Genomic DNA, 14,002 nt, shown 5'->3' with positions numbered 1-14,002 from the left:
GAAAGCCTTACACATGCATATGCGCGATATTTCCACGACTTGCCTTTGCTGGCGTATTACTTTGAACTCCTCCCATCTGTTCCTGGCCCTCGCGCCACTCTCACCTTTGCCCTCTGCACTGCGTCTCGCAGCCTGCCGGACGGTCCCCGCTGCCGCACGTCATCGCTGTTCAAGCCCGTGCAGAGCCTGCCGCTCTCCCTGGGGCCGTCCGTGCCGGGCAGCGGTGGCCCCTGCGGTTCGGGCGGCGGCGCCGGCGGTGGTGGCGCCGGCGGAAGCTGCGGCGGAGGCCCCGGGGGGAGCGGCGGAGCGAGCACCTCGTCGTGCGTGCAGGCCCAGCTTCCGGGCGCTCCGCCGCTGCACGTGGCCACGTCGCACGATGACACCACGTCCGGCGCCGTGCACTGCTTCGAGGATGAGGATGGTGAGAGAGAGGGAGAGAGACAGCGTCGCTCGTTCTGCCGCTCGTTCCGCCGATTGTTCTGCTGCTCGTCCCCCACAGCTTCTCTGTTATTTTAAAGGTTCCCGAAATGTGGTGGCACTGCGATATTTCGTACGGAGATAAAGTTAGTGGTAACCGTGACGTCCGTTTTGCAAAATCTCGTAATGTCCGCATTGCCGTTGCTCGTTTTACGTTATTAAATATATTATTTCCTGACCAAATATTTACGAAACTAACCACCACAATAATGAAAAGTTATAAATAAATATCTGTTACTCACGAAATTGGTGCTTTTCAAAATGTTTTGTAGCGTAGTTGATGGTGGCTATTATATACCATCATTTTCTTAGTCAATTTAACCATTGTGCTTCTATGACTGCATGGTGTGCATTATAAATGGTTCACATTGTAAATATGCAATTATTATAAGACTCGTAGCAGGCTTATGTTGAAGAACTTGTCAGTAGTCTTTATTCGTACCGGAAGTACGACAGCACAACCATTCAATTGGAAATGCGGAATATAATTTAAAAGTTTTTGGGAATTGTTATCACAGTTATCATCACATCGTAAAGCTTTGTATCAGGGTACAAACCTACTCATTTGCTCTTACTTTTTGCTTGTTCACTTGCTCAGCTTTGAAAGACAGGAGAGGAGAACTTTCAATGTTAATATTTGAATTGGATTGAATGTATTTAATCTCACAGGTTTATTTTAAATAGTAAAGGTGCCTTTAGTTTGAAGTTATTTTCACATTTTGTAGTGCATGGTGAGCTTCTGATAGAGTACGTGGTGGTGTACCCTCATCTTATGTCTTTATCCCACCATGGAATGGTTGCAGGCTGATTTTAAAGTAATTCCTCGCCAAAAGCGGTTGTGGCTTAACGCGGAAGTTTTCAGGAACGCACGCACCGCGTTGAACAAGGGATTATTCAAAACTTAATTAGGTTATTTTAACACTCTCCTCTGTAAAATATGGAGTTGGTTTAGGATAAGGTAAGAGGGTAATCTGTGAGATATCTATACATCGATCATGCTGTATTAGCAGGTCAGCATACTGGTAGAATACTGAGAGAATTACTATTAGGAGACCACAGAAGGCAACGTAGCCAACCGATTAAGACAGTTGGCTCCGTACGGTTCGAAAGAAGTTCTACATATAGAGAAGTGAGAAATGCAGGCTGAACCTGCTGGCGGCTTCGTTGTGTCCGTGCCTCAGGGAACCTGATGACGTACACCTTCGGGGAGCAGAGCGATGGCTGTGCCACGCTTCTCTCCAACATGGACGCCACCATCAACCCCAAGCACTCGAGCTGGTGAGGCCCTCTCCATCGCCCAACGTGTCACGTGTAACCACGAAGACTGATTTTTTTCCACTGTACAACCGAGCCGTGCCCAGGACTGTCTTGCTAGACTGGCATAGATCACAAGGATACAGGTTGTTCTTCCACTGCAGAAGCTGAGCTGAGCCGTGCTGCTGACATCACACGCAGTGAAATTGCTGAGATGCGTGTTTTTGACGCGGTGTTTTATGTATGTTGAACTTTTTTGCACCGTACGTAGCCAACCGTGCTAATCAGAGATGCGCTGGATTGTCCTCACAGAGTACTGACTGACGTCACACGCAGTCGGATTCAGATGTTTTGTGAGGTCAGCGTATCGCGGTTTGGTTCTGGCTCGGCACAACAATTAGTCCCGTGCTGGCTTGGCTTGAATATGCCAGTGGAAAAGGGGTAATCGGGTCTTGGTTCGCAAGCCATTACCAGTCCATTTTATGTATGGCGGTTAATTTTTAAACTGCAGCCTTGATGAAATGCCATTGCATGAGTCACCTGAATCTTCATTAGGCTTCGCCCTGTACCACCCAGTCACTTTCATGCTTATCCAAATTGACCAATGAATTAACGCTGTATTGCATGTGAGTGACTTTAAACCTCTGAAAGTTTTGACTATCACCTTGCGGTTGATGCTGCCCTCTCGTAATAATGTAATAGATTACGGGAGAGTACCAGGTCTGTTTTGGATTAACTCACCGAGATGACTGACATGCACCCACTGCTACTGCTCCCCACTGTGCCAACATTTGCGCGTTCTCGCACAGGGATAGCCACTCATACTTTGACGCGCCCTCGGTCGGCTTCCTTGACAAGACGGAGGAAGCGGCATCTCGCGACCGCGATCTCAACCCCTACGAGACCATCGAGGTGCCTCGTCCCCGTGAATCCGTCTTCTTGGAGCAGGTGCGAGCGAAGAGGTGGGGGTGTCGATGGAAGTGTATGGTGGCGAGATGTTAACTACCTCGCCTGGTATACTGGAGGCCGTGGGTTTGATCCCGACCCTGAAACCTGCTGTATATTTGGAGTTTGCTTATCTCTCTCCCCGTGGTGGTGGTTTTTTCTCCGGGTCCTCCAGTTTTTCCCTTCACATTTAGAAACATGCATTTAGACTATTTGGCTGCTATAAATTTCCACGTGTTAAGCCACTACGATGAGCTATCATTTGTGCCTGGGTTGCTTTCGAAAAAGAGCTAGATAGCTCAGTGGGCCTTATCTGGTGAAATAAAAAGTAGTTTAGTAGTTTAGTTTATAGTTTATCGGATTGGTCCATTCGTTTGCTTGCCACTCAGCCGACGCTGCGCGTGAGTGCTCATTATCAGTGCCCTGTAACAGAAGCCGTAGAGCAGTGCCATGCACAGCACGCTGTGTAAAATAAGATAGTTTTGTTTTTAGTTTAATTACCATCTTAAAGATAGAAAAATGCTCAACTCTAGTAGTTTACATGTGCATTTCTAGTCATTTGTCATTTCGCTGCTGGATGAAGGCCTTCCCTACAACATGTGGGGGTGTGTGGGTTATTTGATCATGCTTCATGCTGGTCAGTGTGCATTGGCGATCCCTTCAGAATTTATTGGCCATAAAACAGAAAATGTTTCTTCAGGCGGAACCAAATTAATTGCTCTGACCCCGGGACTAAATAAAATTCTCACCCTCCACTCGTCTGCCTTCACTCGCCTCCCAATGTCACTACGCTACGACACCTAAACCCATTCTCCCTGCTTCCTTCCACCGATCTTGCTCTGCCCCGGCAGCGTTTGTTCCGGGCGCAGCAGCGATTCCGGGGTCCGGCGTTGGAGCTGCCTTTGCCAGAGGTGCACGACGGGCGCGGCGGCATCGGGGGCGGGATCGGCGCGGGGACGCTGGCGGACAGCGATCGGCCCGGGGAGAAGCGAGTTAAGCAGCGGTACAAGCTGCAGTTCTTCCCCGGAGCGTGGCTGGCCATCCGCTACGACCGCCTGGCGCTGCTGGCCTTGCTCGATCGGTGGGTTTCTTCTGCCTATGGAGGCCAGGCCTCGCTTGCGAGAGAACAGCGCAACGTCTCCGGGAGATCTTGTGCCACGTACGGCACCGTTGTCAATCCGCTGCTGGACAAGGGAAATTTCGACTATCCTGTGCCACTCTAGTTTGTGCTATATTGGTTAAGGTGGGGGACAAAAACACACGGGCATAGACGGGGGTCAGCAACCACAATAACAAGAAGGGACCTTTTTTCGAATTCGGTAAAAGACTATTTCAAGAGTCACAGTGCACGTGAATAACATCACGAACCAGTCCTTAAAGAGCCGCAGGTTGCTGACCGCTGGGTTTAGCGGTACAGTACAACAGTGGATTTTATTATTTAGTTACATTGCCCGCTATGACAAAAACTGTATGTGGTGTAGTAAAGTGCTCACGCTAATTTAAACAAATGTTATTCAGGATGAATGTTTTCAAAATAATAATTGTTTTGATGAGCTACGTTTTATCAAGCACAATTTGCATGGGGCCTCAAAGCATTGCACGTAAAGTTTAAGTTACGGAGAAAGTTCCCCAGCTAACCCAAACACATTTTACGAATGACTGATTCGTCATTGACCTCTTAGATAGCTTCAAACACTGTTCAAAAACAAATCACTGAAGCAGAACCATTGTGCTCCATGCCCTCTTCTCTATTCTCACCCAATATCGGTGCACCTTAGTGTAGGTAGCTCACGAGACCGATCGTTGGTGGCACGTGTGTATGTTCGCACGCTCGCAGAAACCGGCAGTTGGGTGAGAACATCCTGGCCGTGGTGCTGGCCGTGCTCGTCGCGTTCCTTGGCTTCGTGCTGCTCAAGACCGGCTTCTTCCACGACATCTGGGTGCTGCAGTTCTGCCTGGTGATCGCCAGCTGCCAGTACTCGCTCATAAAGGTGACGCTCGCCTGAGAACGTGCGTGCGCTTGCGTTGCCCCCTTCGTCTCGCTGGCGAGACGTTAACTACCTCGCCTGGTATTGAGGAGGTTGTGGGCTCGATCCCGGCCCTGACACCTTCATATTTGGGAGTTTGAATGTTCTCTCTACCCGTGGTCGTGTGGATTTTTCTCAGGGTCTTGTGGGTTTTCCCCCTCCACGTTTAGAATCAACATGCGTTTTGAATATTTGGCTGCTATAAATTTCCACATGATCAGCCACTTTATTGAGCTATCATTTGTGGCGAGGTCGCTTCTGAAAAAGAGCTACATAGCTCAGTGGGCCTTACCTTGTGAAAAAAAAGTTTAAATAGTATATAGTCTCTGTGCACCTGTGTGTTTGTGTGTGCAGGGAGTGGTGGTGTAGTGGGTCAGTGCAATGTGCTACGAACCCAGCGGACCCAAGTTTGATTCCCAATAGCGGCCAACATAAGTGACCAATATTTGAACTGATTTTGGGCCTCCTTGGTGTTGGATGAACGCCTGGTGTGGTGTGCAGACATCAACACTGGGGAGACATAGGGGGTCGGGCGAGGTTCTGGCTGTACGCTAGGCTTGATCTCATTCCTCACGAACGTCAGATTTGTATTTTGTGATAATGTTTATTTTGTCTGTTGAGGCAAGTGTGCGCACAGCAAAGGACATAGCAGGGGAGTTGGGTCAGCATTGCTCTGGGTAATATTAATTTGTGTTTTTAACGTTGAGAAACGTTAATGATAAATTGTAAATCTGTAAATTGAACGTAAATCCAAATGTTCGATGTATAATTTGTGTAGAAAATGTATTATAAACCTTTAATAGGTGCCTGTTTATTTTCCCCCTTTTTAATTCCTGTTCTCTTGCATTACAGAGTGTACAACCAGACGCTGCATCACCAATGCACGTACGTAAATGTGGTCCTCTCCCCTTACTTTCGTTAAACATTATCATTTGACGTGTGCCGCCTTGAAAGGTTATGGATCTTGGTTGGTCCTGTTAGCAGTGGTCCCTTGCATGCTAAACATTCCACAGTTACTAACCTCAGGGTGGCTCTTTCACGGGTTGAAGATTGTGACTACTTAAACGCTGGTTGTCTTTGACAGCCATTTGTGTCTTCCTCTCCCTCCCCTCTGTCTAGTGAATTCACTATTTCACTATCGTACATTTTTATTGCATCTATTTTAAGTGCAATAATCACATAATCGGAGTGCTACGGAGGCATGCTTAACCGTGATTTTAAAGTATTTTTTCCGCTAATTACGTTTCAAACCACAGTCATCCCTCGTTATACGGCAACTCAATCTACCGAATATCGCTATAACGTAACTTGGGAAATTTCGATTTAAAGCTTTCGTGACTGCAGGGAATCATCTTGGTTCTTTCGGTAAAGTCACGTAGAATGGAGTGACTTTACCGAAAGAACCAAAAAGATGGTAACTTGGGAAATTAGGGAACGAATTCGATAAACGTTACGTAAAATTTGCGTTTACGGAGTTTTTGAATCTCTGAATTCCAATTGCTTTTGTGGGGTAAATCGAACGATGCACGGTTTGTGGATTGTCCTAGCGTGTATTCCATGCTGCTCCAGGTGCTTTGCGAGGCACGCTTTTCACACTGTGCTGGTTTTTCCGCACTCTCCGTGCCATCCAAGTTGGGCTCGTTTTGGTTCCGTCCTTTGTGTTGATCACTCCTGGCGCCGGACTACACAGGATTTCACCTTTCGTTCAATGCTCTCACTTCAATAAAAGTAAGTCAAGATGTCTAGAAAAGAGGCCAGTAAGTGCAAGTATTTTAGCAGAAGTCCAAAAAGAGAAAATAAATTACCTTGAATGTAAGTCCTGTACACTACTTTTATTTGACGGGCTTATTTTGAGGATTCGAATTTTATAAAATTATACATTTACATTAAATGTGCTTTAAAAAGTTTGCTACAATCTTAAGTGTGATTTTATTGCATCTTTGGGCCAATTTTTTTCTGTAGGAAAGCATCTACAATTTCCAATGTAAGTCAATGGGAATATAGGGTTCAATATACGGAATTTGGCAACTTTTCAGTAACCCATCTGTTCTGTATATCGAGGTATACCCCAGTGTCATACAACCTTGGACAAATAGCCTGGTTACATATTATGTATGTGCTCCCTAATATTCGGAATCCCCCAAATATAAAAAAATCAGGCCTAGACATTACATTTTGGATTGTCCAAAAATAATGTGTGTTTCTGATTTCCCCAAAAACCAGAAGTGACTTACCCAAAAACGGTGCCACACGCTGGAACGCCTGGCATCACTTACCACGGAGACGTATTACATTCGTACAAAAAATGAAAATCTGAAACTTGTCTGAAAACACATCTGCAAGAGCTGTTTGATTTTTGGAGTGCATCTTTTAATTATGTGACATTTGCAGGCCAGATTCAGTTGCCATTCAACTGGTAATCATTGTGGACATTCAAGTCCCAGTTTCCGGTTCCATCGTGTGCTTTGTGGTTAAAACTACAACGGCAATCGCCGCTGCTATTTGCCACCACCATCGCTTTTGAGTCTTATCTTTCTTCGTCTCCGGCACGGACTACAGCTACCAAAGCCGGTCATCCGCACACATCTAGCTGTTGCGCTTTGTGTGTGTGTGCGTGCAGGGTCATAACCGGGTGATCGCCTACAGCCGGCCGGCATACTTCTGTCTTTGCTGTGGCCTCATGTGGCTGCTGGACCTGGGCAGCCAGAGCTTGAGCCTGCGCGTGGCGTTCACGCTGTACGGCGTGCCCTGCACTGTGCCCCGCTTGCTCATTTTTGCCCGTGACCTCATCATGGGTGAGGAGCCGAGCAAGCGATGTCCATTTGCTTGCGCTTTCCAACGAAGGTTCAACGCGTTGATGCATCCGATCTGTCCGTCTCTACGTCCGATTGTCAGTCGGTCGATCTCACTGTAACATGGGGGGGGTCATGTTCAATCCAGTAAAGATTACGTAATGTACATGCAATTTTTGTTTAAAGTTGTGTTGCTAATTGATTGAAAGGGTTATTGAAAATGTGGGCTGTCTAAACCTAAGATAATGGGTAATCCTTTTCGGCCAGTGTGATGACGTCACACGTCGTGCTCGTCATCATGCGTGACGTCATCATGCGTGACATCGTCTTGCAGCGGCACTTGTCACGCAAGTCTTCTCCTTTTGCCACTCGGAGGGTAATGTTATCGATAAATAATCCTGTGCTGCTGAGAACAAACGCATGTTGGAATGTGTTACAGAATGTACACAAATGCATGACTTGTCTTGTTTTTGTTGTCGTGGTGCTTTTATTGACATGATTAGCGTGAAGGCATTTTCATTGTAACCTCTTACAGTGATGTTTATAGGAAGATGACATTACAGAAGCACTTAAGCTGCTTCAGTAGCTTTATTAGCCAAACTAGATAGTGTTCCTCTTCATATGTTCTGAAAATAGTGTTTGTGACTTGGCGAATAAATGCACTTTTAATCTTAATTTAATCTTGATAACTGGAATAATCCAACTTAATGGAAAATCTAAATTTTATATGATGGGTTGTATTCTTATTATTATTCTTGATTGATTGGGATAAGAAATATACTCTACATCTGAAACCCCAGTTTAATCATGGGTGATTGAAATCCAAATTCCAACCCCAGGATTGAATGTAAAAGTTATGGTATGAGCCCCTTGAGCCACCAAGCTCCCACACTGACTTAAGTATAATAGTAGCGTAGTGTGTCCGTCATCCGGGGGTAAGATACAGTGGTTAGAGTGCCCGACTCAAAGCGGGAAGGGTACAAGTTCAAATTCTGGTAATCTTACACAAGAATCATCGCAAGTGAGACTGTGAAGGACATAATTAGACGTCCAGAGGCACGATGATCCTGGTCTTAACTACGTCTCTGTTTAGTGCGGTTGCCTATGTACAGTGCAAAAGAAGATCATACTTACGTACGTACAGACAAGTGGTAATTGGATCTTGGTATAGTTTGTAAGGTTATTGTTTATTTTCAGCTTATACCACTCGCATTCTTTTATTCACACTTAACTCTTAGTTTACCAGAGTGAAGTAGCTTGTTTGTAAAATGTGATCTCGGCAGTGCCAGCCTTAAAAATTACTCCTGTGTGTTGGCTGTTTCGTCACTGCTGGGGTGACTGTGCTGAATGTAGTCGACTGGTTCCCAGTCCTCACTGCTTTGTGTCCTCCCCACTCCCCTCTATTCCCTCGCGTGTCTGCCCAACGTGCAGTGTTCACTCTGTGCTTCCCCGTGGTGTTCGTCTTCGGCCTACTGCCGCAGATCAACACCTTCCTCATGTACGTGCTGGAGCAGCTGGACATGCACGTGTTCGGGGGCAACGGTGAGTTTTGCGTTGCCATTGTGGACGGTGCAGCATGGCGAAGAGAGGTGTGCCGTTTCTTCGTGGGCAATTCGGCATGGTGCGGCGTGAAAGCGGAGAAAACGCACCGGGGTATTAGGGCAGTGGATGTGACGAGAGAAGAGGCAGAGAACAGAAGCACGTGGAAAAAAAAAACAATCCAAGCCGCCAACCCAATACAATTATAGAACATTTGGCTTTCAAGAAGATCCCAGTTAAAATTCACTCATTGGGAGGGTGTTCATTTTTCTCTGCTGCAGTCGATTCTCTGCCCCTGTTCAAATCTATGCACAAGACCTTCTTGTGTGCGTATGAGTGACTGCCGGTCTGAAATAAATATGCCCACTGTTTTTGCACCACGTCTTGAGTTTTGGTTGCTTTTAAGCTCTTCTACACAAATCCACATTATACTTTGCCTTGGGGGGCTGTGCGGTTCGACCGAACGCCACCTTTTTCTCGCCATCTTTGTTTCAGCTGCCACCAGTGTGCTGGCCTCTGTCTACGGCTTCGTGCGCAGCGTGCTGTGCGTGGCGCTGCTCTACGGCTTCTGCTACGGGGCACTGACGGTGAGCTCTCACGCGCAGCGTCGGCTGAGTGGCAAGTGAATGAACGGACCGATACGTTAAACTATAAACTAAACTACTAAGCTGTTTTTTTTTATTTTACCCAGAAAGATTCACTGAGTTTATATAGCGCTTTTTTTTCGAGAACTGACCTGGATATCACAAATGATAGCTCAACAAAGTGGCTTATCATTTGGAAATGTATAGCAGCCAAATTCTCTAAACGCCTATTTCTAAATGTGGAGGGAAAAACCGAAGGACCCAGAGTTAAAATCTCGCCACCGGTAAAGGAAGATACAGCTAAAAAACTAAGCAAAAGGCCATTTAAATTATTTAGAATCCATAATGCTCCACAACAATGAAAAATAATTCCGCATACAAAAAAATAAGCAGCTTTTTTCATAGATATTTTACCAAGGCTGTTTCTCGGGCTGCTCGCCATATGCCCGTATCTTTGTTAATTAGCAAATACACATTACAGTTGCAGTCAAGCAAGTCGTCGTAACGATTGAATATTGTGAACACAGCAACGCCACGAGAGGACCCAAACACGGCTGAATGTGGCGCTGGCCACTCCACCTTGCGGTCTGTGCCGGCCTTGGTTGGTGTTCGCCGACAACTTTCCCCCCAGCAGGTGCTGTAGGATAACGGGTTGTGTGCGTGGGTGTTGATGTGTTTTGCATGTGCTGCGCGCTTCCTGCAGCAAACGTGGGACTCGCAGCACATCCCCGTGCTGTTCTCCGTGTTCTGCGGGCTTCTTGTGGCCCTTTCATACCACCTGAGCCGGCAGAACAGCGACCCCACTGTCCTCTGGTGCGTATGCCAGTGCCCTGGACATTCCATGACATCAGTCCGTAAGTCGCAGGTTTAATGCTGGACCTGCCAGACACAAATGGTAGGGTAGCCCAGTTCACAACTTTGAGCGAATTTGTGTCAGCGTTTTCAATAAGGGGAGTTGTACTACATAAACGTGTGCGAGAGACGTTCTAGTAAATCGTTCTGCCGAATGATGCGTTTCACTTCGCTTTAAGCATTCAGTTCTCACGTCCGCTACTTTTGTTTTCACCATTGACCCTGCTTCTACGATGATGCCCACGGCTATTGGGCGCCGCGATGGGGAGATGTTAACTACCTCGCCCGGTATACCGGAGGTCGTGAGTTCGATCCTGACCCTGACACGTGTATTTTTGGAGTTTGCATGTTCTGCCCATGGTTGTGTAGCTTTTTTCTCCAGGTCTTCCCTCCACATTTAGAAACGTGTGTTTAGAGTATTCGGTTGCTATACATTTCCACATGACAAGCCACTTTGTTGAGCTATCATTTGTGGACAGGTCGCTTCTGAAAAAGAGCTCAGTAGGCCTCACCTGGTAAAATAAGAATACTCGTTGGTTCTTTCGGTAAAGTCACGTAGGTAGAAATAAAACAAAATAAATCACGACGTTTCGGACGCAACACAAGCGCCCGTCTTCAGGTGACAATCTCGATAGTCGCGATGTCTGCTGCGACCATTAACTTTGCACTATAATCCAACATGCTAATCTAAGTTAATTTCCTTTAACATGCCACCCTATTTATTACCTTTACACTATAATACCCCATTGACACTACTTCGGCTACCTTTGTTCTCAAAACGTGTATAAACTCTTGCTGGTAACAGCTTCTCTTCACAAGGCAGCGGACATCGTGCGGCTCGCAGCAGGCATCGCGGCTATCGCGATTATCACCTGGAAGACGATGACTTGTGTTGCGTACGAAACGTCTTGATTTATTTTGTTTTATTTCTACCTTCGTGACTTTACCGAAAGAACCAAAGAGTATGGATTCCTGCAGTCACGAAAGCATTCAAGTCAAGATTGAAATAAGGATAGTTTGGTTCAGTTTTTTGTTTAGTTTAGTCTGTCCAGTTCTAAAGCTCTCACCGTGTTATGAATCAAGTGTTTTGTTGCCGTGCGGCGTCACACACAGGTCACTCATTCAGTCGAAGCTTTTGCCCGAAGAGCCAGCAGACAACCCCGAGGAACCACTGCAGGAGATGAAGGACCCCCTTCCGGACAAACTCAAGCAGTCTGTGGTGCGTTTGCATCGTCAACTTCATCATTAACATCATCATCATCCTATTGATCATCAGTGATTGTGCATAGTTGACAGTCTGGCATTGCCACTGCCCATCCTTGCCCTGTGTTGTCGCTCATCAATTTCTGCGCATGTGTTTGGACACCTGTGAAACCTACTGGGTTACTTGTGAAAAAGAGCTTCATAGCTCATCGGATTCCTCCAATCTAAAATATTCTGATTCTGTATCTCCTGTAGCATCCCTCATCTGTTCCCAGGTCTCTGCTGTGTCTCACTACTGCCTGTGTTGTCTCCGCTGTATCCTGTGTTGTGTCTCACCACTGCCTGTGTTGTCTCCGCTGTATCCTGTGCTGTGTCTCACCCACTGATTGTGTTGTCTCCGCTGTATCCTGTGCTGTGTCTCACCACTGACTGTGTTGTCTCCGCTGTATCCTGTGTTGTGTCTCACCACTGCCTGTGTTGTCTCCGCTGTATCCTGTGTTGTGTCTCACCACTGCCTGTGTTGTCTCCGCTGTATGCTGTGCTGTGTCTCACCGCTGGCCGTGTGTCTCCGCTCTATATCCTATGCGGCTGTACGCGTCTCTCAGACATTGTCCGTCGTTTGTTGGAGCCCGTGCCTCTTTTGTTGCCCCTTGTTGTCCCCTTGTGTTGTTGACTGTTTGCCGTTTGTCTCGCCTGGTGCCGCCGCGTTGCCTCCTCCGCTTCTCTTACCCTCCGGCCACGCGTGTCCCTCGTGAGCAGAGCGAGCGCCTCCAGTCGGATGTCATCGTGTGCGTCGTCATGGCTGTGCTGGCGTTTGCCGTGCACGTGAGCACCGTCTTCGTGGCGCTTCAGGTTCGTTTTTCGGGACTGATTTGCGTTGCCGGCAAGGGGACTTTGTCAACTTCTTGCAAAAAATTGAACAAGCAATTCGATCGATTCTGTGTCGGCGGTGGTGGCGCGCGAGCGTGAAGGACATCACATTCGTGAATGATAGTCTTATAAGGAGATATATATATGTGTGTCCTGGCACATATATGTCCTGTGAAGAAGAGCTATTACCCGAAATGTTTCCTATTATATATTTTTACTTTGAAGCCACACACAGTGTTATCTGTATATATGAAAGTGTTGAATATTGTGCTCTTAAAAACTGACCAACTTGATCTAAAGAGTGTTGCCTGAAAGCAGAGCAAAGAAGTACTGTTAATGACTATTAACGAATGTGCAAATGCGCCCTTTGTGCCCCCGTCCGCTTCCGTACTTGGTAATACAAATTTTCTGAAGACAAACCAACTACCCACCCCCCGCATGTAGGAAAGCGTTTCACAATCCATGCGTATGCGCGATTTTTCCCGGTGCTGTACGGACAGCCGGTGCTGAGCCTGGTGCTGTACGGGTTGACGGGCGGCGTGGGCATCCTGGTGCACTACGTGTTGCCCCAGCTGCGCAAGCAGCTGCCCTGGTACTGCTTCGCTCACCCGCTGCTCAAGACGCGCGAGTACAGCCAGTTCGAAGTCAGAGGTAAGATGGCTGTAGCTCGGAGTGTCTTGTTTACACCTCCCCAGATCCCGGCCGGACTTTTTGGTAACGTGCTCAGCGCCGGTAATGTTCATATGCGTGGATATTTCGATCTGCCGAAATGCCTCTCGTCAGCGAATAATAAGGGGAGCATTTGGTGTATTCGTTTTTGTTGTGAATTGTCACCTATGACCGAATCATTGGGAATGCACCCAGTCTCATCAGATCTTGCAAGTCCAATCTCATCACATCCCTCAAATATATAATAACGACAACAATAATAAATAAATAACACATCCTGCATCGATTTTTTTTTTAATACCGAGCACTGGTTGTGTAAAGCGCGGGCGTCAGCGTTAGTTTGTCGCTCTCGTGATCGTCGCCAACCCCACCCGTGTCCCCGCACTCTGTGTTTGCAGAACCAGCGCAGCTCATGTGGTTTGAGAAGTCACAGGTGTGGCTGCAGTTCCTGGAGAAGAACTTCCTGTACCCGGCCGTGGTGCTGAGCGCCATGACCAACGACGCGAAGACGATCGCCAGCCCCGACCGCCTGGGCCCTTAGTGCGTGAACCTCACAGACAACGCCGCTCAACCTGCGACGGCACTTTTTACATTTGCAGCAAGTGCGGTGGAACGTCACACTCTTACCCTTGCCGTGATTGCGATTGTAATTGTGTCACCGAGAAGGAATTACAAACACGGCGTCATTATAATTTTGGCCAACTGCCGCTGCTCTGATTTTAATTGAAGCCACGTCCAGCTTGGATTAATACAAATGGACAAATCTGAGCTTTACTGTCCGGTGGTCGGT

At 47.1% G+C, this 14,002-nt stretch overlaps 1 protein-coding gene across 3 annotated transcripts in view; it reads left to right on the top strand.

Moving 5' to 3' along the window:
• Positions 1-14,002, top strand: part of LOC116948258 (pecanex-like protein 1) — a 60,421-nt gene that overhangs the window by 23,300 nt on the left and 23,119 nt on the right. For all 3 annotated transcript variants that reach the window (XM_076071538.1, XM_076071536.1, XM_076071537.1), the window contains 14 exons: positions 132-421; positions 1,659-1,755; positions 2,541-2,679; positions 3,528-3,757; positions 4,514-4,667; positions 5,556-5,588; positions 7,324-7,498; positions 8,927-9,037; positions 9,530-9,621; positions 10,322-10,431; positions 11,584-11,689; positions 12,433-12,525; positions 13,044-13,194; positions 13,611-13,752. In XM_076071538.1, coding sequence (XP_075927653.1) covers positions 132-421; positions 1,659-1,755; positions 2,541-2,679; positions 3,528-3,757; positions 4,514-4,667; positions 5,556-5,588; positions 7,324-7,498; positions 8,927-9,037; positions 9,530-9,621; positions 10,322-10,431; positions 11,584-11,689; positions 12,433-12,525; positions 13,044-13,194; positions 13,611-13,752 — 1,923 coding nt within the window. The remainder of the gene's footprint in view (positions 1-131; positions 422-1,658; positions 1,756-2,540; positions 2,680-3,527; positions 3,758-4,513; positions 4,668-5,555; positions 5,589-7,323; positions 7,499-8,926; positions 9,038-9,529; positions 9,622-10,321; positions 10,432-11,583; positions 11,690-12,432; positions 12,526-13,043; positions 13,195-13,610; positions 13,753-14,002) is intronic.

The sequence above is a fragment of the Petromyzon marinus genome, chromosome 33, assembly GCF_048934315.1.
Source record: "Petromyzon marinus isolate PM22_M1 ecotype Great Lakes invasive population chromosome 33, UKy_Petmar_22M1.pri1.0, whole genome shotgun sequence".
Classification (NCBI taxonomy): domain Eukaryota; kingdom Metazoa; phylum Chordata; class Hyperoartia; order Petromyzontiformes; family Petromyzontidae; genus Petromyzon; species Petromyzon marinus.
Note: the sequence above shows the minus strand (reverse complement) of the source record. Positions and strands in the feature narration are given on the sequence as shown.